General features: G+C 43.6%; 1 protein-coding gene and 1 long non-coding RNA gene across 3 annotated transcripts; one reads left to right on the top strand and one right to left on the bottom strand.

Annotated features, from left to right (window-relative positions):
• Positions 1–6,219: 6,219 nt before the first annotated feature.
• LOC138843875 (uncharacterized) lies at positions 6,220–9,951 on the top strand. The gene is made up of 3 exons (XR_011378998.1): positions 6,220–6,425; positions 8,131–8,297; positions 9,688–9,951. It is a non-coding gene; the product is annotated as an uncharacterized lncRNA (long non-coding RNA).
• Positions 7,057–19,579, bottom strand: GPRC5D (G protein-coupled receptor class C group 5 member D). 2 transcript variants are annotated; one of them, XM_002712647.5, is made up of 4 exons: positions 19,434–19,570; positions 16,434–17,371; positions 8,393–8,460; positions 7,057–7,336 (listed from the first exon to the last, which is right to left on the bottom strand). In XM_002712647.5, the coding sequence occupies exons 2-4, from the start codon at positions 17,326–17,328 to the stop codon at positions 7,265–7,267; spliced, it is 1,035 nt and encodes a 344-aa protein (XP_002712693.1). In that variant the 5' UTR covers positions 17,329–17,371; positions 19,434–19,570; the 3' UTR covers positions 7,057–7,264. The 2 variants fall into 2 exon arrangements, with proteins under 2 accessions (XP_002712693.1, XP_008257829.1); XM_008259607.4 differs by lacking the exon at positions 8,393–8,460 and having other exon boundaries at positions 19,434–19,579.
• Positions 19,580–25,850: the final 6,271 nt, after the last annotated feature.

A 25,850-nucleotide genomic window follows, 5' to 3' on the forward strand; every position in this document is an offset into this window, starting at 1 on the left:
TAATCCAAGAATTGATTTAACCAGAAACTAAATATGGCTCAAGTTCTAATAGTTCCTCCCTCTGTCTTTAGAAAAATCCAGAAAGATACCCAGTGGAATTTTTAAAGTGTACTTGAAAGCACAGTGAGTGATGACAGAAATTCCTATTGTGCTCACCTCCTGCATTCGGCAGCTTGAGTACCGCAGTCATCCAATCACAGTCATTTTTCCCGAGATGTTCCTGAAGGGAGCTCCAGGCAAGGCATTCTAATAATGCTTTAAGCAATGGTAGCATCTTGTGCCTCCAGAAGTCATCACTTTGAAGTCCTTTGAATAAATACGTTCTGATACATGTTAAAACACAAACCTCATCTCACTGCAGAGATTTTACACAATCTCTTTCAAGAATGGTGAACAAGATCTCTCCCAAGAGACCAACTACTTAAAATTGGTCTGAGCTGGGACTGGCACTGTGGCAAAGTGGGCTAAGCCTCTGCCCGTGTTGCCAGCATCCATATGGGCACTGGTTCCTGTCCCAGCTGCTCCTCTTCTGATCCAGCTCTCTGCAATGGCCTGGGAAAGCAGTCGCAGATGGCCCAAGTGCTTCGGCCTCTGCACCCATGTGGGAAACCTGGAAGAAGCTCCTGGCTTAGGATCGGCATAGCTCTGGTGATTGCGGCCGTTGGGGGAGTGAACTAGCAGATGGAAGACCTTTCAGTCTCTCCTTTTCTCTGACTGTAACTCTACTTCTCAAATAAATAAAAAAAATCTTAAAAAAAATTGGTCTGAGCCATTAAGACAAATTTAACAGCTCCAAGAGGAAGTCTCTCTTTGTAAAATTTTTATTTTCTTTATTTTCATTTTATTTGAAAGGCAGGGAGACACAGAGATTTTCTTTTCACTGATTCACTCCCTAAATGGTCCCAATAGCAGGGCTGAGCCAGACCAAAGCAGAAGCCAGGAACTCAATCCAGGTTCCCCACAGGTGAGGCAGGAGCCCAAGCCTTTGAGCTATTGCTTGCTGCCTTCCTGGGTAAACAGTAGCAGGAAGCTGGGACTCACGTCCTTGAGGCATCCTGTGCTGCTTCCTAGAAAGGGAAGGATTGGGAAGCAGAGCAGCCTGGGTGTGTGTGTGTGTGTCTGTGTGTGTCCCAAGTGGTGACAACCGCTGTGTCAAATTCCCATCCTGAAAGTCTGTCTTTATTTCGATGTCAGGTGTATCTGGTCAGAATTCCAGATTTTCATGTAGTGCTAATTGAGAAGTATCTCCCCCACGTGCAAACTATAGAGGCATTTGTAACGAGAAAGCAAAAAGAGGTTTTCTAGTTTAGTTCTCAGTAATTGTGTTCTTTTAGAGTCGATGACTAGGTTATTCTGAGGCAAATACCACAGAAGTATCTTGTTTACCTCATTCTACCATAACTTAGGATAGGTTTGATGTGTGACAACCCTGTTTTCCTACAACAACAGAGAAAGTTTGTAGAAAAATGTACATTTTTAAATTGTGGGAAAAGGATGTAAAGAAAAAGAAACATGAATTTGGTCAAAAAAATGATACTACTCTAGGAAAAAGGCAAATTTAACAGAAAAAAAAGAAGAAAAACTAATAGAGAGGATGAGAAAAGTTGAACTTGAACCAACCACAGGTTGAAATAAAATGTAAGTAGAAGCCCCTTTAAGCTTATGGGAAGATCATGCAATTTAATGTGGAGGAAAACAAATCGTTGCTGTTCTTTGAATTAGAAAAATACCCAAATGGGGGCATATATAAACCCTACCTGGGCAGGAATTTTTTTAGCACCATGCTGTAACCAGCTGAACTTACTGGTCATATTATACCCGTCAGGTATTTGAAAATTAATTTTTCATTGATATTTTTCTTTTGGATAAAATAAACTCAGAAGGGGACTTTCTAAAATATTTAAGGAATGAGTTTATTTTAAAAATTTTATCTATTTATTTTTATTTATTTGAAAGAGAGAGAGAGAGAGAGAGAGAAACAAAGACAGAAAAAGAAATCTTCCATTCATTGGCTCACTCCACAAATACCCACAACAACTAGGGCTGGGACAGACTGAAGCCAGGAACTTAGAACTCAAATCTGAGTCTCCCATATTAGTGGCAGGAACCCAAGTAATTGCTGCCTCCTTGAGTTTTCAAGGAAAATTGACTGGAAGTGGAGCCAGGGCTTGAACCCAGGCACTCACATATGGAATGTGGGTATCCCAAGCAGCGTCTTAAAACTGTACCAAATGCTCATCCCAGTAAATGAGTTTAGATCTCCAAATAATATTTGTTGAAGTGAGTAATTGAGTATAATATGATAATCATAAAGTCATCTATTTTTAAAACAGGTTTCTTCTCACGGATTTCTACTTTGATATCTCCGAGTTTGTAGCTTTATGTGAATTGCTAGATAAACCCAGACCAAGAAGTAGAGACGAGGAGTGGCTGAGGGGGAGTGTGGGGCAGGGAGTGGGGCAAGATCCCGCGGTGTTTGGCCCTATATGATCTCCACTAGGCCAGTTAAATGGCTGTAGTGGGTTCCTTGGGGGAGTTTTTTTTGTCTCCTTATTGTATATAAGCCTTACAATAAAACTCCATTCCTGAAAGAGTTTGAGACATTTGCAACCCACAACCCCCAAATCTAACACAGTCTAAAAAGTGGTAAAATTATGCCCTTGACTTCAGAGGCAATTTGGTACAAAGAAGTTTAATTTTACCTGCACTTATTTTTATTAAGATTTGTTTATTTATTTGAAAGGCAGACATACAGAAAGAGAGAGAGGAGAGAGACATCTTTCATCCACTAGTTCACTCCCCAAATGGCCATCGTGACTAGGTCTAGGCCAGGCAGAAGCCAGGAGCCTGGATTCCCCAGTGTGGGTGGAAGAGGCCAAGCCCTTGGGTCATTTCCCTTCCAAGGCTTACTAGCAGGGAGCTGGAACAGAGCAACTGGGACTCAAACCGGTGCTCCTAGGGGATGCTGGTGGCAGGCAGTGGCTCAAGCTGATGCTTTACAACACTGGCCCTACCTGCACCAATTTTAGGCAACACATTTTGGGAAACAGTTTTAGGCCCTTGAAAATGGCTTCAATGGGTTGTCAGCCAGCTCCACAGAAATCTCTTGCTGGCGAACCAAAGCAAAATTATGTTGAAGGTACATTGTCATGGTTAGTGGGGTAATAACCAGGAGGATCAACGATAATGGCTTTCTGGCAAAGCAAGAAGCCATGACTTGACGTAGCATTTGGTTCTTTACCCGGGTGCCAGCTGGTCTGTAGGTGAGGGTCTTAATGTCTGAGCCTTTTCTCTCAGTGCTCATTGTTAGTGAGGGCAGAAGGGCCAAAGCCTTGGTTACTTATTTAAGTACAGGGTTGTGCTGATAATACTGCTTAGGGCACAGATTTTTTTAAAAAAGCAGCTAATTTTTTATTTATTTGACAGATAGAGTTAGACAGAGAGACAGAGAGAGAGAGAGAGAAGTCTTCCTTCTGTTGGTTCACTCCCCAAATGGCTGCTATGGCCGGAGCTACCCCAATCTGAAGCCAGGAACCAGGTGCTTCTTTCTGGTCTCCCATGCGAGTGCAGGGGCTCAAGCACTTGGGCCATCCTCCACTGCCCTCCCGGGCCACAGCAGAGAGCTGGACTGGAAGAGGGGCAACCGGGACAGAATCCGGCGCCCCGACCGGGACTAGAACCCGGTACCCATATGGGATACCGGTGCCACAGGTGGAGGATTAACCTAGTGAGCCACGGTACTGGCCCCAAGAGCAGCTAATTTTAAGGGAGTAGAAAAGTAGCTGAAAACATCAGAACATTGTATACGGGGTGAACTCTTTTTTTTTTTGACAGGCAGAGTGAACAGTGAGAGAGAGAGAGAGAGAGAAAGGTCTTCCTTTTGCCGTTGGTTCACCTTCCAATGGCCGCCGCGGCCGGTGCATCGTGCTGATCTGAAGCCAGGAGCCAGGTGCTTCTCCTGGTCTCCCATGCGGGTGCAGGGCCCAAGCACTTGGGCCATCCTCCACTGCACTCCTGGGCCACAGCAGAGAGCTGGCCTGGAAGAGGGGCAACCGGGACAGAATCCAGCGCCCCGGCAGGGACTAGAACCTGGTGTGCTGGCGCCGCAAGGTGGAGGATTAGCCTATTGAGTCACGGCGCCGGCCTGGGGTGAACTCTTGAATAGGAATTGGGAACCTGGATCTTGGTTTTGGCTCCGCCCCTAACAAGCCCTGTTATCCTGGGCAAATCCCTTTTTCTGATCTGTAAGACAAGGAAGATGCATCTCTGAAATTCTCTGTGTTCCCTGCCTTGCCCAGGGATGAACTCCAGATGCTCAGGAATTATTTGTTGCCTTAAAAAAAAAATCCATGATTGTACATTGGGTGTCACATTGTACCTCACAAATGTCCACAACTGCTTTTTGTCAATGAACATGAAAATATTAAACATGTTATTTAAGTAAATATTTAAAAAGAAAAGTCCATGCTGTCCATGTTCATTCAAAAGGCTTCGCTAACATATACAAAGGTACTTCAAAAAGTGTGTGGAAGAGTGGGCGTTTGGTGCGGTGGCTGACATCCCTTGGAATGCCTGGGTTCAAGTCTCAGCCCTGCTTCTGCTTCTGGCTTCTTGCTAATACACACCCTGTGAGGCAATAGGCGGTGGCTCAAGTGATTGAGTCACTGCTGTCCACAGCTGGGAGATCCAGTGGGAGACTGGGATTGAGGTCCCTGCTCCCAGGTTCTGACTGGCTCAGCCCCGACTGCTGTGGGCATCTGGGGAATGTACCAGTGGATGGGAGATCTCTGTCTCTCTACCTTTCAAATAAAGAAAATAAATAATTAAAAATCATTTTAAAGTTAGAGGGAAATAGAATAAACAGATGTGTTTAGGTGTAACTTTTCTGGGAAATCTGCGCATAAAAAGTGTCTTCACAAAGTTCATGACAAATTCAGTTTATGAAAAAACTACGTATGCATTTCAAAATTTTTCTCTACCAAACTAAATCCAACTTTCAACCCCATTTTTCCATGAAGTTTTTGAACTACCCTTGTATGGAGGCTTCAAAGTGCTTTCACGTAGCAAGCACTCAGCACTCACTGGCCTGAAATGTCTTGACTTGCTGATACAGAAGCCTCAGAGATGGGGGAGAAGACCGGGCCAGCGGATGGGAAACGTGGCCCAGCACTGCCTACTGTTGGAGCTGGGTGAGTCATTCTGTTTCTTCAAGGTTCTGTCTTCCTCCTCTGCAAGGTCAGAGGGCTGAATTGGGCCCTGGGGACCCATCTGGAGCATGTCCTCGACTCTGGTCCTGTGATAACTGTCCTATATAACAAATGCGTGTTAAGGACAGATGAAACCCTTGGGACAAATACGGGGCTGCATGAGAAATGAAGGCAAAACAAGGAGTGCGGAGGCCCCAGCTCATCAGAGGCATCAAGACAGGCAGACTTTGCTTTTCATGTTCACCACTTAAAACCCTTTATGAGCATCTACAGGAGTGACTCTTCCTTTGCTGTTACTGGTTTATGGAGGCAGGTCACTGACTTTAGCCATGTCTGCCGGCACACTGGCTGCGTGGGCTGGTCAGCAGGGGAGCAGGCCTTTCCGTTTGCAAGTCCACGGGAATGTCCATGGTATTTAAATCTCTCAGCTGCAGAGATCCTGAGGATCATCTTATAACTTTTATAGCAGTTGCAGGGTCCGTCATGTTTTGGGCTCCTTGTGAAAAATGACGAGACACCCTAACCTATTAGGATAGCCACTACAAAAACAAAAACAAAGCAAAATGAAAACAAAATTTAAAAAACCCAGGAAATAACAAGAGTTAGTGAGAATGTAGAGAAATTGGAACTCTCTGTGAACTGTGATTGGAAATGTAATTTGGTGCAGCCACGAGGGAAAAATTAAACACAGAATTACCTTATCATCCAGCAATCTTACTTCTGGACATACAACACAAAGAATTGAAAGTAGGATTTCAAAGAGGTACATATACGCTCCTGTTCTTTGCTGCATTATTCATAATAGCCAAGAGGTGGAAACAACCCAAATTTGTCAACAGATAAATAGAGAAAATGGTATACAAGAGGGTACTGCACAAAGTTCAAGGAGGGACAAGCCTCTGACATAGTGGTTAAGATGCTGATGAAGATGCCTACTTCCCATGCCAGAGTCTCTCTGTTTGACACCTGATTCTGTTACTGTCTATAGCTTCCTGCAAATTTAGAACCTGTAGGCAGTGGTAATGGCTCAAGTGATTGAGTTCCTGCTGTGCAAATGGGAGACTTGGATTGAATTCTTAGCTCCTGGTTCCTGGCTCGTAGCAGGTTTTTGGGGGAGAGAAGCAGCGGATAGGAGCTGTTTCTGTCTGTCTACCTCTTTTTTCTGCTTCTCAAATAAATAAATATGTAAGAAAAATTTGTGGAAAGTGGAATTTAAAGGTAAGTTTATTTTGGTGTAAAATTTTTTTGAAATTCATGCATAGTTTTTTCATAATATGGAATTCCCATGTTCTTTTAAAATTGCCCTTGTACGTAACATGCAATATTATTAAGTCCGAAAAGAAGATAATCCTGTCATATGGATGGACCTTGAGGACATTAGGCTAAGTCAGTGACAAAAAGAGAAACACTGTTTAAGTGTATAATATAAGGTATCTAAAGTAAACAAACAGTCATAGAAACAGAAAGTAGAATGGTGTTGCCAGGGGCTGGCTGGGGAAGGTTGTGTTCAATTAGTACAGAATTCCAGTTTTTCAAGATGAAAAACTTGTAGAGATCTTTTGTACAACAATGTGAATCTAGTTAATACTACTAAACTGGCTGCAGAAACGTGGTTAAGAGATAAAATCTTATGGTATGGTGTTTCTTACCACAGTGTACAGTTAACCAGGGGAGTAATCCAGTAGTAGTAAATTGCTACTAACCTCTTTGCTTTGTCATATTAGAATGATCCTAATTCCTGCAGACCAGAGTCTTTCAGTTGTTAGTAAGCGGCACCAATTCGTTCCAGCATGTCTAAGAAAGGGAATTTTTCAGTTACACAAATGAAGAAAGAGACACATAGTCAAGGGAGGGTGGCCAGCAAGATTGTAATTATGCTCGAATGGGCAGTCTTCCATTACAGATCCAGATGGATGGACAAGGCCAGCAAACAGAGCAGACAGGCTGAGCCGAGGCTTCCTGCGCAGCCTGACTCTGGGAGCTTCCCGGAGGCCTGTTGGGGCCCCCTTTACCAGGCTTGTCTTCTGGGTCTTGACTATTCATGTTTCCTGTAGATTTTAGGATTCTGCATCTTGCTGGGAGCTTACTGTCACCCGAGGGATGCAATACTCTTGTGCAGGATCAACAGTCTGGAAAGAAAGAAATACCACCATCAACTCTCTGAGCCAGCATAGGAGATCAGATTTTCCAGGCTATGTTTGAAATGTTATCATCTCACCATCATTTCATCCTTGGTTAATTAAAAAAAGAGCAAGGAAAAAAGGCTACCCTCTGAGCCGTTAACAAGAATATTTTTGCAGAGTTTTTGTATAGCTCATCACTGGAAATTGAGACTAATCTAGGAAAATCTTGAGGCAAGAATGAAGATTTTTCTCATCATGTAAATTCCCTTTTGAGTGTTTATTACAGCAAATGTCCTGGTCCATGTGTCATTTTAGGAAAGTACAAAGTCTCAGATAACAGACCCAGGGGATTAACTTCCTTAGATACCTAGTGAAATTTACTAAAGAAAAGGTCTGAGCATTACTTTCAGTCTTGGATTTTAGTTACTTTTGATCACCACAATAAAAGAATTGTGTCCCCATGTGGTATTTTTGACTGTCTAGGTTGTGTGTCTTCAAGCCATCACAATACAAATGCGAGTCTCTCCAACGTACTCAGCAGTTCCCCCTCTGTTTTGTCCTGAAAGCATTGCAATCGGCTGGTGCATCTGGGCATTCAGATGGTGCTGAGAGACCAGGCCCAGTTCTGGGGCAGCCTGGGCTGCTGGAGCTAGACAGGGTGTCCGATAGGCTGCTGGTGGGGGCTCAAGGGCCGGGCACTCACGCAGGTTTACACTCCTCTGCTGCTGGCAAGGCAAAGCTCTGTGAGCCTGAGCCTCTTCATCCTCACACAGACCCTCCGAGTTACCCTGTCTTTCCAGGGACCTTCACCTGCATGAGGATTTATTGCTTGTTCATGGTGCTGGTGGAGACTGGGAGGCAAAAAGTGCACTTGATTCTCTTGCACCGCCCTGCTCTGGCTTAAATCTGAAATGGTTCAAGCTCCAAAGGCCTTTGGGAAGATCCTGCCCAGCTTGTCCTCTCTCAGGTCAGTAAAGCCATTGGAAATGAAGCCTGAAGGCACTCCCAAGGGAGGCGGGCTTGCTGGGTCCCTGCTGGGTGAAGGTAGACGAGCACATTTACCTGCAGCTGAATGGGAGTACCATATGAAGTTAATGCTACATCCTCCTCAGCTCCATCACTGTCTCGGGCTGAAAGCCAAAGGAGGGAAGGGCTGGGTTAGTGTCAGAGATCGCAGTGGAGAAGCACGTGAGGACTATGAGAAAACTCAATGGCTTGCAAAGAGCCTCCTGCTCCTTTAAATGGATTTCTCAGTTGAGGCTGTCACTGGAAAGATTGATGACTCGAAGCGGTATTTTTAAACTTGATGGGGAAGGTTGTATAAGGAGAGCATATGTGTGTTCAGGAGAAGTACATCTGTGTTCAGTAGTTGAACAGGCTGAAGATTCATCACTTTCTGGAGAGAGAGCATTAGCCTTGGGTCAAGGTGCTTGTTCTCGCAGTTTTACCTACATGACCTGGGGCATCTCACTCTATTCCACAGTCCCTTTAAGCTTGATTTTTCTGCAAGCTTGGATTCAACTTTAAAAGTGGACACAATAAAAAAAAGATCCCTAGAGGCCGGCACCGCGGCTCAATAGGCTAATCCTCCACCTAGCGGCGCCGGCACATGGGGCTCTAGTCCTGGTCGGGGCGCTGGATTCTGTCCCGGTTGCCCCTCTTCCAGGCCAGCTCTCTGCTGTGGCCTGGGAGTGCAGTGGAGGATGGCCCAAGTGCTTGGGCCCTGCACCCCATGGGAGACCAGGAGGAAGCACCTGGCTCCTGGCTTCGGATCAGCGCAGTGCGCCGGCCGCGGCGGCCACTGGAGGGTGAACCAACGGCAAAGGAAGACTTTCTCTCTGTCTCTCTCTCTCTCTCTCACTGTCCACTCTACCTGTCAAAAATAAATAAATAAATAAAAAAGATCCCTAGAGAGAATTCTATACTGCCATAGAATAATCATGAACTGAATTTTTGGTTTAACTTTTCTCCTTGGCATAACAAGACTCCTTCACATTCAACCTCTTGGTAACCAACTTTATCCAATAATCCCATCAGACCAATTATAAATTATACACACAGTGGTTTGTTTAATATCTGTACCCTCAACCAGACTATAAGATTTATGAAGATAGGGTCTTTGTCTCTAAAGCTTGCACTGGCTGGATGTGCACTTGTTTTTTGCTGATCATAGCCGTGACTATATCACTGGTGTCCACACTTGGAAGTGCTGGTGTTGAGGGGAGGGACCTTGAAAAAAGACCACTGGCTCTCCCACCTGTATTACCAAGGGCCCAAGTTCCCTAATCTTTTGTTGCCTTTGCTTCCTGATGGGATAGAAAGAGGAATAATGCTCAGCTGCTCCACTTCTGATCCAGCTCTCTGCTATGGCCTGGGAAAGCAGTAGAAGATGGCCCAAGTCCTTGGGTCCCTGTACCCACGTGGGAAACCCGGAAGAAGCTCCTGGCTCCTGGCTTTGGATCAGCGCAGCTCCAGCCGTTGCAGCCAATTAGGGAGTGAACCATCAGATGGAAGACTTCTCTCTCTCCCTCTCTCTCTTGCCCTCTCCCTCTCCCTCTCTCTCTGCCTCTGCCTCTCTGTAACTGTGCCTTTCAAATAAATAAATAAATCTTTAAAAAAAAGAGGAGGGCCGGTGCCATGGCTCAATAGGCTAATCCTCTGCCTTGTGGTGCCGGCACACCGGGTTCTAGTCCTGGTTGGGGCGCCGGATTCTGTCCCGGTTGCCCCTCTTCCAGGCCAGCTCTCTGCTATGGCCCGGGAGTGCAGTGGAGGATGGCCCAAGTGCTTGGGCCCTGCACCCGCATGGGAGACCAGGAGAAGCACCTGGCTCCTGGCTTTGGATCAGCGCGATGCGCCGGCTGCAGTGCGCCAGCCATGGCGGGCATTGTGGGGTGAACCAACGGCAAAAGGAAGACCTTTCTCTATGTCTCTCTCTCTCTCACTGTCCACTCTGCCTGTCAAAAAAAAAAAAAAAAAAAAAAAAAGGAATAATGATGACCAAAATTATAAATCTATTTCAGAGAATTGTTTTGAAGATGAAGTTATATATATATGTGTGTGTGTATATATACATATATATATATATAAAGAGAGAGAGAGAGAGAGACTGATTGCTTGAACAACACTGGAACAAGGCATACATATGGAAAACATCATGTGTGCTATCCTGTGTCTATTATGGGTAGTGATGCTGGTGGTGCAGTGACAATCAATGGCCTGGCATCCTCCTTCTACTGGCATCTTTTGGAGAGCTTGGATGCTATGATAGGAAGCCCCTGTTTTTCCTTCATGGCAGAATGAAATGCGTTTTGGGATTAGCTGTCATTCTTAACATAACAAGGCTCTTTCACACTCAGCCCCTTGGCAACCAACTTCATCTCGCATTCTCATTGGACCAGATCATCAATGACAAAAGTCAATTCTTCCAGCTGTAATTATTATCAATGAATTTGCCAAAAGGCTGAAAGTTTTTCTGTATCCAACTGGCAATCACTTCATGGTGGGAAATCTGAGTTGAGTGAGCCCTGACATTTATTTACATGCAGAGCAGACGGGAGGGGCACTATCATCATCATGTAGCGATAAGGGACCTCAGGCTCCTGGAGGTTGAAGACCTTGTTTTGAGCTCAAGATTGGTAAAAGATAGAGCAAAGCCCCAAAGTCTGGGCGTGCGAAGTTTTATTCTGTGCTCTTTCTGCTTCCCAGATATGCTCATGCTCCTTGAGTCTTTATACACATCACTATGTGTGTTTTATCGGTCCTCAGACTAAACAAATCCTGCTCATGACTTACTTTTTTGCTTTTTGCCAGCTCTCATTCTGTGACCTGCTATTCTTGTAGATGACAAAAAAAAAAAAAAAAAAAAAAAAAAAAAAAAACCAAAAAACCCTTCCCATGAAAGGACAAATAGAAATGACCCCAGTTCAGATCATTCCGATGGTGTTTCCCCTGGGAAGGTGGGCATGCCTTGGAGAAAAGCATGTTGAGGACTGTTAAGGAGGACTATATTCAGCAAAAGCAGGTGTTTACTAGGGAACAGTTTTCACTTGGTTGACTTCATTTTATACTTGTTGGCCCGTTTTTGTATTATATAGACTCATTGATTCTCTTTGTCCTAATACCTTCAAAAAGAATCACACTAGGTTTGTCTGCACACAGTTGCACACTGGATGGAAAAGGTCCAACAGTAATGTGATATTCTGGGGGGCTGGTGCTGTGGCAAAGTGGGTAAAGCCACTGCCTGCAGTGCCGGAATCCCATATGGGTGCAAGTTCGAGTCCCAGCTGCTCCACTTCCAGTCCAGTTCCCTGCTAATGGCCTGGGAAAGCAGTGGATAATGGCCCACGTTCTGGGGCCCCTGACCTCACTTGGGAGAACAAGAAGCTCCTGGCTCCTGGGTTTGGCCTGGCCCAGCCCTGGCTGTTGTGGCCATTTGTGGACTGAACCAGAAGATGCAAGACCTCTCTCTTTCTTTCTCTCTGTATCTTCCTCTCTGTAACTCTCTATTTCAAATAAATAACCAAATCTTTAAAAATGTGATTTTTTTTTGACAAAAATGTGATATTTTTAATAAATATGGGTCTTGCTTTCAGAAAGCTTGATATAACAACATTCTAATTAATTTAAAACAGATTAAGCAGGCAATGATGAAGGGGAACTTTTCACTCACAAGACAGATCCACAGTTGATATTCTACTATATTTAATATCTTTGCAGGGGCCAGTGGTATGGCACCTGTGTGGGAAACCTAGAAGCTCCTGGCTCCTGATTGGCCCAGCTCCAGCTGTTGTGGCCATCTGGGGAGTGAACATGTGGATGGAAGACCTATCTCTGTCTTTCGCTCTCTCTGTTTCCCTAAGTCTGTTTCTCAAATAAATAAATAAATCTTTTAAAAAAATCTTTGCAAATTGTATCACACTTAAAATTCTCAGTTAAAAGCACAATTGAGGGGTCAGCACTGTGAGGTAATGGGTAAAGCCACTACTTGCAGTGTCCACATCTCATATGGGCACCCATTCAAGTCCTGGATGCTCCACTTCTGATCCAGCTTTCTGCTATGGCCAAGAAAACAGTAGAAGATGGCCCAAGTCCTTGTGTCTCTGCACCTGCATGGGAGACCCAGAAGAAACTCCTGACTCCTGGCTTTAGATCAGCCCAGATTTGGCCATTGCAGCCACTTGGAGGAATGAACAAGCGGAAAGAAGACTTCTTTCTCTCTGCCTCTGCCTCTCTGTAACTCTGCCTTTCAAATAAATACATACATCTTTAAAAAAAAAAAAGAGCAATTGATTTTATTTATTGATTGATGTGTAGCTATGTTTTCTTGAAAAACATTCCAAATTTACTAATTCTAAACATTAAACAAGTAACATATCCATCAACTAATCTAATTAATGAAGGATATGTTAAAAATAACATAATCCTAGATGCATGCAAATGAAGTAATTAAACATTAAAATAATTTCAGAATTGCTTCTTCCTTTTTATTTTGCATTTTAATTAGTTCATTTATATGCTGCACAAATTATTTTTCAAAAATCTGTTTATTTATTTGAATGTCAGAGTTACAGAGAGGGAGGGAGAGACAGAGAGAGGGAGAGAGATCACCCATCTGCTGGTTCATTTCTCAAATGGCCACAAAAGCTACGGCTGGGCTAAGCTGAAGCCAGGAGCCAGGAGCTTCATCTGGGTCTCCCATGTGAGTGGCAGGGGCCCAAACACTTGGGCAATCTTCCACTGCTTTTCCCAGGCCATTAGTAGGGAGCTGGATGGGAAGTGGAACAGCCGGGATATGGAACAGCTCATATGGGATGCTGGTGGTGTAGGTGGTGGCTTTATCTGCTATGCCACAACACCAGCCCTCACAAATTGTGAGGATAAATTCTTTATCCTACTCTTGTGAGTTTTTGTGTTAAAGTTTTGTGTGCCTATCAATATGTTGATTTTGTACCACTTTAATTAAATGCTATGAGAGCATATATTTATGTTTTTGGCTTGAGATTCTGGTTAAGAGCAACTGACTTTAAAAGTTCAATCAATAGGGGCCAGTGTTGTGGCACAGTGGGTTAAACTGCCACCTATGATGCTGGCACCCCATATGAGAGCCAGTATGAGTCCTGGCTGCTCTGTTTCTGATCCAGCTCTTTGCTAATGCACCTAGGGATGCAGTGGAAGATGGCCTCAGTGCTTGGGCCTCTGTCACCCACGTTGGAAATCCATATGGAGTTCTGGGCTCTTGGCTTTGGCCTGGCCCAGCGTTGGCCTTTGTGGCCACTTATTAAGTGAACCAGCAGATGGAATCTATCTTTCTCTGTCTCTCTTTCTCTCTCTATAACTCTGCTTTTCAAATAAACAAATAAATCTTTTTTTAAAAAAGAAAAGTTCAATCAATATACAGCTTTTTAGGGAGACTCTTATAACCCAGGGCATGGAATGAAGATAGATAGATAGATAGATAGATAGATAGATACAGATATTTGCTGTCCTGGAATGACATGCCTGATTGCATTGTTTATATCTTGGCATTAAGTCCATAAGCCACTTCAGAGAGATAAAGCTTAATCTTTTGAAAGACTCCCAGAGAAATGGAGTCCTTAATCCCTTTCACTGATCTGTTTCAGCAAAGTGTTTACCAACTCTTATTTCCATGTTTAATCTACATCCCTCATGCCTCAGTGTGGGCCCATTTCCATCTGTTATCTTTATTGGAGATGGAAGACAGCAAGGCCATGGCCTCTCGGGAAGAGGTCTTCACATTTCTAAGGTCTTTGCTGATCACTCCTTGTCTCAACTCTTCTTTCAGCTGAATGATTCTGGTTTCATAACTGAGTGGTAAATCAAATAATTGTGCAACAGGAGTTCCAGCTAGAAGCAGCATTAGTCAGAAGAATCACATGACAAATGCATGCCTCATGGAATCAAATAAAACATTGTGTTTCAGCCCAGAATTTAGAGAGAGAATTTGAATAACCTATGTCAAAGGCACATCCAGCTTATGAATGACCAGATCAGTTTCATTGTCTTAATCTTTGCACGTAGGTCTGATATTATAACCCTTTAATCATCTTTTCAGTTTTCCATTGAGCCTCCTCCAGTTCCCCATACTTCTTTCTCCCAGTGGATTCCCAACCTGGAGTGAGCATTCTTGCTGGAGACTGACTGAGGCTGAGCACGATGGTTCCTGCCAACCACACATTTGTTGCTATAGAATCATGATTATTTCTGAACAAAAACAAAGAGAGTGGTAAGCAGCTTTTTCACTGTTGACTCAGGACCTACAATAACTCTTGGGGTTCTTTTCAAGAGACTGTTCATATTTTTTGGGCCTTTAGCTATTTTGTATCAATTTGTATGTTTTTCCTAGCTGGGTGTAACCCTGCACGTTACATTGAGTTTTAATCATTCTTCTAACCTTTGGTATTTGTGTTTCTTCCAGGTGACCTAAATTCCGATTCTGTTGTCTGATCTTGAGTTTCTGGCCACTCTTCTCAGTTTTAGAGAGCAATCTATATGTTGTTTACTACATTATTGATTTTTTTTTCTCACAAAATATCAAACTATGTTGGCAATGACTATCACTGGCAGACTTTCTGACCTGGAGATGGATTTTCTAACCCCACTTGAGAATTAGGATAGACCTGGCCAAACCAGGAAACATACTTTAGCAAGCCTATGCTCTTTAATTAAGACACTCCTTAGAACACTTAAAACATTTGACTAATATGTTGGGGTATGGAATATTGATTACTACAAGGCTTGCTATGTTTTGATTGTTGTGAAACTCCAAGAACTACTTTCTCTATGACTTTTGTTTCTTGGACACATGCAATAACAACAAAAACAAGCACAAGAAGTCTTATCCTATCTTCTGGTTAGAACTATGAGAAGAATTTTTGAGAAAAATTCATTGCAATTCTAACACAAACCTTGGTGATCTGATTACACATCATCGACAAGCAATGAAAAACTTTTATAGGAAGGATGTATAGTGTCAATTTCTGACTTTCAGCCTACTGAACTGAAAAGAACAAATTGGTGTATTTATCTAAAAAGGATTTAATTTGAATGTGTAATTAACCACAGATTACAGCTCTAAGACGTGTATGTACTTAAAAGGAAATCTTATATTAATATTTTTGAGCCTGGTGACTATTATATGTACTATATAATATATAAAATAGCATCGTAGTTACATATTAGAAATAAAATGTGAAAAATCAGATGCCTTTTAAGGCAAAACACTTGATATAAAACTATAATATTGGGTTATGAATAATAGACCAGATGTTTCAGAAAAGGAATGAATGAGTTCTGTCATATTTCCAGATAACTGAAATTAACCACCATTTCCCCCAGGTTAATGGGAGTCTGAACATCCTTGTTATCATGGAAAATGTATTTCATTCCTTAACAAAATATAGTTGAACGGCTTGGGATTACATAAGGCTAAAAATATGATCCAGAAATTCTTATGAAAATGTGATGCATTGCTTTATTTCTCCTAATGGTCACACATCTGAGAATACTAAGGATGCTGATGTAATGTTTTTCCTGTTTTCGTAAACATTAAAGAATTTAAAACTATGAATGGCTTGAAAAAGCAGAAATTCAGAAGCTATTAGACTGAATTTTTTGAGTGGTGAGTCTTATGAATTTCATGAATCAGTTTAAGATTTTGTGTGAATTACCTTTGAGATTTAAAATTTTTAAATGTCAATTACTGTTGTTAGGATTGACTTTTGTACTTGGAAGTCAGTGCATCTGGCCTTAGCAATTGCATTGGTCCAAATCTTATTTGGGTCTAGTTAACTTTTTGTTGGTGCCTTTCTTTACATGAGTATTCAGAGTCATAGTCACTTTGTTTTTTAAATGGTTTCTGATTCATTTCAGTCTTGGTCTATCCCCATAAAGTTCTAGGTTTTGGAAGAACTGGTTTTTCTTTAAAATTCAACCTTAGTTCTGGGAGTCTTCATTTCCATGTAGGAACTATGAAGTCACTCACTCAAAATGTGACCATTCCCTTCTTGCTCCATTATGGTTCATCCCATTGCCTATTTCTCCTAAATGCACACCTTTCCACACCCCAAGTTCCCCAGGCAATTACCTCTTGAGAGCTCCTGGTTCTCTGCTCGGAAGGTGCGTTGGTAGACTGGCACGGGGCAGGCATTGCTTTGCAAAGGGCAATCCTGCTTACAAGATCTGTAGAGAATGCAGAGCTCAGGGATGATGTACACCAGCAGGAAAACCCAAGCGTTGGTGACCAGGGCAATGCACACGACCGCATCATCCCACTGCGGCTGTCGCTGGAGATGTGGGTTGCCTCTCATGAGCATGGAGATCCACACCACCCAGATAATGATGGAGATGAGCACAGTGGCGAAGATGAGCCTTCCATGCTGCTTCCAGTTCTCACACGGGCCACAGAGGGTGGCTTTGGAGACGAAGAACGTGAGGGCCATCAGGAGGAGGACGTAGACCAGGAGTACAACAAAGTCCACGTTCAGCTGGTAGGGTGTCATGTGCACAAACATCATACCTCTGGTCATGATGAGTGTCACATACTCAATGGCAATAATCGTCTGCAACAGGCTGACACCAATAGCAATGCACAGAATTGTTGTCCAAGAGAAAGAGACACCACCCCGGACCAGCTTCACTAGGTTGGAGGCATGAGCCAGGAGGCATGAGAAACAGAGAGCAAAGAGAACCCCAAAGAGAAAGTAGCGCACAGGGGCAGTTTGTTGATTGAACTGGATGATGAAGGCAAAAGCGAGTCCAAAGAGCCCCAGCACCCCCAGGAGGAAGAGGAACTGGGTGGGGAGGACATTCCACTGGCTGCAGTCCTGGACCTTTCGCATGAGGAAGAGAAATGCCAAGAGGAGCAAAATTGTAACCACTATGCCAATTGCAGCCAGGGACTCCAGAACAATGCCCCAGGCTCCCTCAGTGTCACAGAGGAGATAGTAGTCTCCAGTGGACTCAATGCAGTCCTCATACATGGTGACTTCTAAGTGGACCTCACGAGAATGGTTTTCTGATGCCCTGCAGAAAGAGAAAGAAGAAACAAGCTTAAGACTTTACATCAACCCACAGGAATGCCTGATGGGTAATCCTATGTAGGGCTTAATAGTGTCACTCCCAAATAAAGATACTTGGGCATATGAAACAAACAGCTTTAGGGGCCAGCACTGTGGTGCAGCAGGTTAATGCCCTGGCCTGAAGAGCCGGCATCCCATATGGGTGCTGGTTCAAGACCCAGCTGCTCCAGTTTCAATCCAGCTCTCTGCTATAGCCTGGAAAAGCAGCAGAAGATGGCCCAAGTCCTTGGGCCCCTGCACCCATATAGGAGACCCTGGCTTCTGGCATCTCTCTCTCTCTATGACTCTTACTTTCAAATAAATAAATAAATCTTTAAAAATAAACCAGCTTTATAAAAATTGTCACTAGGACACCAGAGAGACTCAAGTTAGCTTTGACATTGACTGGAGAGAATCCAAGTTACCCTGACTTCTGATATTTATCTAAATGCTAATATCCCTCATGGTGTAAAAAAAAAAAATCATAGATACACACAACAACAGTCTAAGGGGATGGGAAATGCTATCACATGCACCGGTACTTCAGAAAGTTCATAGACAGTAGAATTAAAAAATAAGTTTATGGGGCCAGCGCTGTGGTGCAGTGGGTTAATGCCCTGGCCTGAAGTACCGACATCCCATAAGGGCGCGAGTTCTAGTCCTGGCTGCTCCTCTTCCGATCCAGCTCTCTGCTATGGCCTGGCATAGCAGTAGAAGATGGCCTAAGTCCTTGAGCCCCTGCGCCCGTGTGGGAGACCCAGAAGAAGCTTCTGGCTCCTGGCTTCGGATTGGTGCAGCTTCAGCCATTGCGGCCATCTGGGGAGTAAACCAGTGGATGGAAGACTCTCTCTCTCTCTCTCTCTCTCTCTCTCTCTCCTCTCTCTGTGTAACTCTGACTTTCAAATAAATAAATAAATCTTTAAAAAAAGGGAAATCTATACACACTTTTTTCATAATACACATTTTCCAGAAACAGTATTGAATACTCTTTGCATATAGAATGTTGGTAAAGGAAATGAAACAATCAACCTAAAACCATCAAAGCTATTTTAGTTCTATCTTTCTGCTAGGAAAAGCAGAATAGATTTTACTCAGTGGCTCTTAAAATTCATCAATTTGCATATCACAGTCTCATGGGTTTTGAAGGCAGAATCTTTTTTATAAAATGGGTATATAACAATATTTGCATTATGAATAGGATACCAGTTATAGCAGGTTATAGAACAAAGACTGCCAACATTAGTGGATCATTTGATTATTCTAGATAATGATGCATTGCTTGAAGGAGATGGGCAAATAGTTTTTCCCAGTAATTTTAATGACTGTTTTTCTTTCCAAAGCAATTCAAATTAATCCAAATGTAAAAGGTTATTAATAAACACCTATTTGTTCATCAAAAAATTATACAAGAGGCTGACACTGTGGCTTAGTGGGTAAAGCTGCCATCTGTGGCACTGGCATCTCATATGGGCATTGGTTCGAGTCCTGGTTGCTCCATTTCTGATCCAGCTCCCTGCTAATACGCCTTGGAAAGCAGCAGAATATGGCCCAAGTCCTTGGACCCCTGAACCCACATAGGAGACCTGGAAGAAGCTCTTGGCTTTGGATAGGCCCAGCTCTAGCTGTTGCAGCTATCTGAGGAGTGAACCAGCAAATGGAAGATTTCTTTGTCTCTCTGTCTCTCTGTCTCTCTCTCTCTCTCTCTGTTTCTCCCTCTCTCCCTATAACTCTGTTGTTCAAATAAATAAATAAATCTTAAAACAAAAAGATTTATACAAAATAACTCTTTCCTTCAAATAGTTTTTTGGACTATTTAGACCTGAAGTCCAAGTCTTGATAGATGTGGCCTAGGGAAAAAAAAATCCTACAAATTCATTTCGAAAAACAAAACAAAACAAAATAAAACAAAAACCTTGCAATTAAATAACACTAACCCTACTCCCCTCAGTTATTCCCAAGCTAGACTCCAGCCATCTGGAGAGATTCAGGTTCCTAGCTGAGGCCATGGCCTCTTCATTCCGACTCACCTTCTCCGTGTCCACTCTGGGAGCTGAGGCTGGAGGTTGCAAGGTTGTAACTGCAAATGAGTAAGAAGGAGACGACCTCAGCTTCTTTAATCTCTCCCCAAATGGGCGGAAGAACTGCAGGCCCTCACTCAGGTTCCTCAGTGCCTATAAAAAGAACCGGAAGGACAGAAAGACACACCTATTCCAGTTTCACAGCAACTTTTCTGCAGATTCCTTTGGTGAGAACAATTCTTTTTCCATCCTATTGCTGACCGGAGGTATCCTGGCCTTAGGGTGGGCCTGCATGGGATATGAATTGAGGAAAGACTGTGTCTTCTAGTGTACTTTGGAAGCTACACAAACCCTCAGTTGGCCATACACAAGGAATCCAGAGACTTCCCCAGCTCTTGATTTTAATTGTAAGAATAAAGGAACATCCATTCAACAAATTAATAGGTGATAAGAAACAGTGATTCCACCTATGCGGATATGAAAATGGCCAACGGTAGGCAAAACTGCGAATTGGGTGAAATTTATCTTCTCAACTCTACTAATTTCTTTTCCTCTCTTCTGGAATATCCTTCCTCAGGCCCTGGTTATTTATCATGGGTGGGCTCCTACCTGGACCTACCTGGACCAGCTATTCCTGGCATGTCCAAGACTTTGGCTAAAATGTCCCTCTATCCTTTTCTCCTCACTCCCCCCAGAATGTACTTCCATTGCACTATTCTTGGGTTCTGAAACAAAAGAACTTACACTAATGGTCACCAGCTGAGATTGGAATGTGTTCTACAGTGACATTTAATAAAGCACACGGTACAGCGTGCAGCCTACGGTGAATGCCTCCCATCCCCAATTTCCTCCAGAAATTTCCTTCAGACAGAGGTCTCAGGACCCCCAGATCAGTGCCTGATTTCTGGTTGCCAGGTGCTCTGTGATCTGGCTCTCCTTTCCCATTCAACCATGCATCTTCCTGGTCTCTGAGCACCACAGTTTAGCCGGGTTGGTTTTTCTACTGCCTCTAACTTCTCACCTGGTCCCCTTCCTTAGGTGTTGTCCCTGTTGAGAACTGTCTTTGGTGTGACTCCCATTGATTCGATTGTTAATCCAAACCCTTTCTCATCTCTGAGATCTGGTTCCTCTTATCTCTTCTATGCATGACTCTTGCCTTCCCTGCTTATTCTAGTCCTCTTCCAACACCTCCCACCATGAACTCCACAAGACGTAGGGTCTATACAATTGAAAAGTACAGAATTCTATTTTCTGTAATTTTATTAGTTAATTTATTAATAAATATATTAACTGGGCTTGCATTGTGGCACAGTGGGTTAACCCACTGCCTGTGACACTGGCATCCCATACTGCAGAGCGCCAATTTGAGGCCCGGGTGGTTCTGCTTCCAACCCAGCTCCTCGCCAATGTGCCTGGTGGGGAGCAGTAGAGGATGGCCCAAGAATTTGGGCCCCTGCCACCCATGTGGGAGACCTGGATGGAGTTCCTGGCTCCTGGCTTTGGCTTGGCCCAGCCCCAGCTGTTGGAGCCATTTAAAGAGTGAAACAGGGCTGGCGCTGTGGCTCACTAGGCTAATCCTCCACCTTGCGGCGCCAGCACACCGGGTTCTAGTCCCGGTTGGGGCGCCGGATTCTGTCCCGGTTGCCCCTCTTCCAGGCCAGCTCTCTGCTGTGGCCCGGGAGTGCAGTGGAGGATGGCCCAAGTGCTTGGGCCCTGCACCCCATGGGAGACCAGGATAAGTACCTGGCTCCTGCCATCGGATCAGCGTAGTGCACCGGCCATTGGAGGGTGAACCAACGGCAAAGGAAGACCTTTCTCTCTCTCTCTCTCTCTCACTGTCCACTCTGCCTGTCAAAAAAAAAAAAAAAAAAAAAAAGAAAAGTGAAACAGTAGATGGAAGAGTCTCTTCCCCACTCTCTCTCTTGCTCTCTTGGTCTCATTCTATCTATAATGAGCTTTCAAATAAGTAAGTAAGTAAATAAATCTTTAAAAAGACAAAGTTGATATTCAAAAGTAAATATATTAACAATAAATAGAAATATATGAATTTTTTTTTTGACAGGCAGAGTGGACAGTGAGAGAGAGAGACAGAGAGAAAGGTCTTCCTTTTGCCGTTGGTTCACCCTCCAATGGCCATCGCGGCCGGCGCACTGCGGCCAGCGCACTGCACTGATCCGAAGGCAGGAGCCAGGTGCTTCTCCTGGTCTCCCATGGGATGCAGGGCCCAAGCACTTGGGCCATCCTCCACTGCACTCCCGGGCCATAGCAGAGAGCTGGTCTGGAAGGGGGGCAACTGGGACAGAATCCGGCGCCCCGACCGGGACTAGAACCTGGTGTGCCGGGGCCACTAGGTGGAGGATTAGCCTATTGAGCCGCGGCACTGGCTGAAATATATGAATATTAACAAATAAGAAATGTATCAACTTATATTATGTTCATTAATCTCATATATTTATTAGATTTGTAGTGATCTCTATTCCCAGAGCACCTGGCCATTTGCAGAGTGCCTCTTGGATGATGAATGGTTGGATTAATTAAATTATTTTCATGCTATATTCCAGTCTTTTCAGAAGGTGTGGTTTTTCAATAGATGCTTTTAAATGGGAACCACCTGCCAAAAAGTCAGAAACTCCAGGGATTCATCCTGCACTAGAACTCTGTCTTTAGAGACTCCTTAACTTTAAAAGCCATTTTCTCCTTGGACAAAAGAAAATGCTAGGGTCAACTGTTCCCCTCTCTTTGCTTTGGGCATAATTGTTGTCTGCAGCTGGAAAGGCTGGAGTTAACATTAAGGATAAAGAGATTTCTCAGTCCATGAGATGGGACGACCATGAGCATTCACTCAAAGAGCATGGTGAGTGGTTAAACTGCTGTCGCTACAATAGCAGGAAGATTTTCCATTAAATTCTCCGAAGAGAGACATTTTGGTAACTCCCTCACTCCCCTCCCCCCTCCCTGTCCTGCTAGTTAGTCACGGTCATTCCTCTTTGTTGCAATGTTTCTGGAGTGCCTGGCTTCTAAACAGTTTCCTCCTGACCTCCCATAGCTTGAGGCAGGTGAATTAATGGTTTAATGACTGCAAAGTCCTTTGAGCACCTTAGATAAAAGGATCTGTCCCAGGTATTAATTATTGTTATTTTAAATCTAATGTGGTAGAATTAACCCATTTGCTGCTAGCTTTAAGGATATGATGGCCCATTTTGCCCGCACATATCCAGGTTACTCACCCCTCATTTCTTTTGGCTTCTATGCGGCAACAACATCAGAACAAACAGCTCAGATATGGCTTTGATGAACCGAAATAGATTGATTACGACGGGTCCATGAAAAATGGGATGACACAGTCAAGAGGCCAGACGCCTTTTGCCCAACACCTATTTGCGTTGTTTCCATCTCACAGAAACAGAGCTGTAGGGGATGTTAGAGGTCGTCTAACCTGGCCTAACCCTTTCATTAGCAATAAGGAAGCCCATATTATAACTTGAGGAATTTAGTGCTAAGGAAGCAGAGCTTGGAGAGGTGTGCTCAAGGTGTGGAATGTTAGAGCCGGGGCTGGCTGTCCCTTATCACGTTCTTGCACCTACGATTGCCCAGGTGGGGACAGCCTCTGGGAGAAGGGATATTGTGGCCAGGAATGGGTGATTTGTTCTTTTGCTCACTGGCATCTCCAGGGCTGGCTTTGCAGGGGTACAACCAGGGCAGGGGCACAGGGCTCCCCACTCAGACAGACTTGGAGTTTGATGCTCAGTGGTCACTGTGTTACTATTCTCATTAATTTTATTTTTGGTAAGTGAAGTGGGATGGGATAAGGGAGTGTCCAGTGGGGGCTTGGAGCTTGACTCACACTCCATCCTGCCTCCACAGCCTCTTGGTTCCCTGAGACAGTTTCTTGACCTCCTACTCTATGCTGCCCCTTGGTGCCCTGGGTCCCCATCCAGTCCCTGCCCCATGACTGCTATCACCCCCAATCTGGGCTCACCCATCTGCTATGGGTTGGGACAGTAGATCCTTGGAAAGCGAGGAGTCCCACATGTTCATTTTGTATTGGGCCCCAGAAATTATGTACCTGGCCTTGGGCATCTCATTTAATTTTCTGGTAGATGACAGATAATTTGATCAATTTGATATCAGATGTAAACACTACACAGTTTAATTGTATGCTAAACAGAAATTGAAGTTAGTCGAGAAGTACCACAATAGTTGGCCTGGCAAAGCAAATTGTTCAGATTCTCAGCAGAGTGACTTTTATGCGTGGTAGGGGATTTATCACAAAGGATATTACTGTGCATTTTCACTTAGATTGTGACTACTAAAACATTTTGATTGAACTGGTATACATTTCCTTATATTGGATTGTTTGGAAGAAAGGAGAGTTCATGAAGAATACAGAACTTCAAAGAATTCATGGAAAATAGAATTAAAAGATAAATTTGGGGCCAGCCTTGTTGTGCAATGGGTTAAGCAGCCACCTTTGACACTGGTATCCCATATGGGTGCCAGTTTGAGTCCTGGCTGCTCTACTTTCGATCCAGCTCTCTGCTAGTGTGCCTGGGAAAGCAGTACCTCTGCCACTTACCTAGGAGACTTCGATGGAGTTCAGCTTGGCTCAGCCATGGCTGTTGCAGCCATTTTGGGGGCTAAACCAGTAGATGGAAGATCTGTCTGTCTCTCCCTCTTTCTCTGTTACTCAAATAAATAAATACTCTGCCTTTCAAATAAATACAATAACTATTTTAAAAAGGTAAATTTATTTTGATGTAAAAATTGTAATCCATGCTTATGAGTGGTCTTCAAAAGATTCATGGAAAATGAATGTGGATTTCAAAGCTTTTATTGTATCAAAATAATCATCTTCAGTCTCATTTTCCACACATTTTGAAGTACTCTTGTATGTTCTAGTTCAACTGCTGCATCTAGAAGTACAGATCTAACACTTTTTTTTTAAAGATATATTTATTTATTTGAAAGGCAGAGTTACAGAGAGAGAGAGAGAGGCAAAGACAGAGAGATCTTCCATCCTTTGGTTCATTACCCAAATTGCTGCAAGGGCTGGAGCTGGGCTGGTCTGAAGCCAGGAGCCAGGAGTTTCTTCTGGGTCTCCCACTTGGGTGTGGGGGCCCAAGGACTTGAGCCACCTTCTTTGCTTTCCCAGATGCATTAGCAGGGAGCTGGATCAGAGGTGGGGCAGCTGGGTCTTAAACCAGCGCCCATATGTGATGCTAGTGCTGCAGGTGGCAGCTTAACCTGCTATGCTGCCCCAGCGCCGGCCATAGATCTAATACTATTGAGAAAAATGTTGATTCTAGTAACATTTTTCATTTTATTAGAATTGTATTCTAAAAAGGGAAAAGCAGATGCAAATCCTTATAGTGAAGATTCTTTAAATGTGATTTTATAACATATATAAGTCTTAATAAAAATAATAGACCCAACATATTACTTACAATAAACCTTCACACTGAAAAGCATACCTGGGGAAATATTATAATCTGTAAGTAAATCTTTCACAGGTTTCCAAAGGAAAAATACATAAAGTCACAATAATTTCTAAGTTATCAACTACTATTAATGAGAGAGTCTTTTAACTACCTATTTAGTTGCATGGGGAGGGGGGTCTTCAAAAAGTTCATGGAAAATGCAAATGATGAAAAAGCTATGCATGGATTTCAAAATTTCTTGCACTGATATGAATATTTTTTAAAATTCCATTTCTATGAATTTTTTGAAATACCTTCATTTATAAAGCAGTAAAAAAGAAAGTGGGTCACGTGGCTGTCAAAAATTATTCTTCCAGGATGTATGGAATGATGCATATGATTTTTGATGATAAAATGAGAAAGCAGCTGACAAATTAAAAATCATACCTGTTGGGCCGGCGCCGCGGCTCACTAGGCTAATCCTCCGCCTAGCGGCGCCGGCACACCGGGTTCTAGTCCCGGTTGGGGAGCCGGATTCTGTCCCAGTTGCCCCTCTTCCAGGCCAGCTCTCTGCTGTGGCCAGGGAGTACAGTGGAGGATGGCCCAAGTGCTTGGGCCCTGCACCCCATGGGAGACCAGGAAAAGCACCTGGCTCCTGGCTCCTGCCATCGGATCAGCGCGGTGCGCCGGCTGCAGCGTGCTGGCCGCGGCGGCCATTGGAGGGTGAACCAATGGCAAAGGAAGACCTTTCTCTCTCTCTCTCTCTCTCTCACTGTCCACTCTGCCTGTCAAAAAAAAAAAAAAATCATACCTGTTACTATTCCATAATAGCTCATCAAATCTGTACTACCGCAGAACAAAGAAGATTTTGTGATTCAACTTGGTAAAAGCACTGATGTTAAGAATCCCCAAAACTTTCAATTAGGTCACATAGGAGTGACTTGGCAATTTTTATAGAGAATTTGTTGCATTGTTTAAATTCAATTCCCTCCCCAAACTAGATTATATA

This window comes from Oryctolagus cuniculus, chromosome 9 (assembly GCF_964237555.1).
Source record: "Oryctolagus cuniculus chromosome 9, mOryCun1.1, whole genome shotgun sequence".
Classification (NCBI taxonomy): domain Eukaryota; kingdom Metazoa; phylum Chordata; class Mammalia; order Lagomorpha; family Leporidae; genus Oryctolagus; species Oryctolagus cuniculus.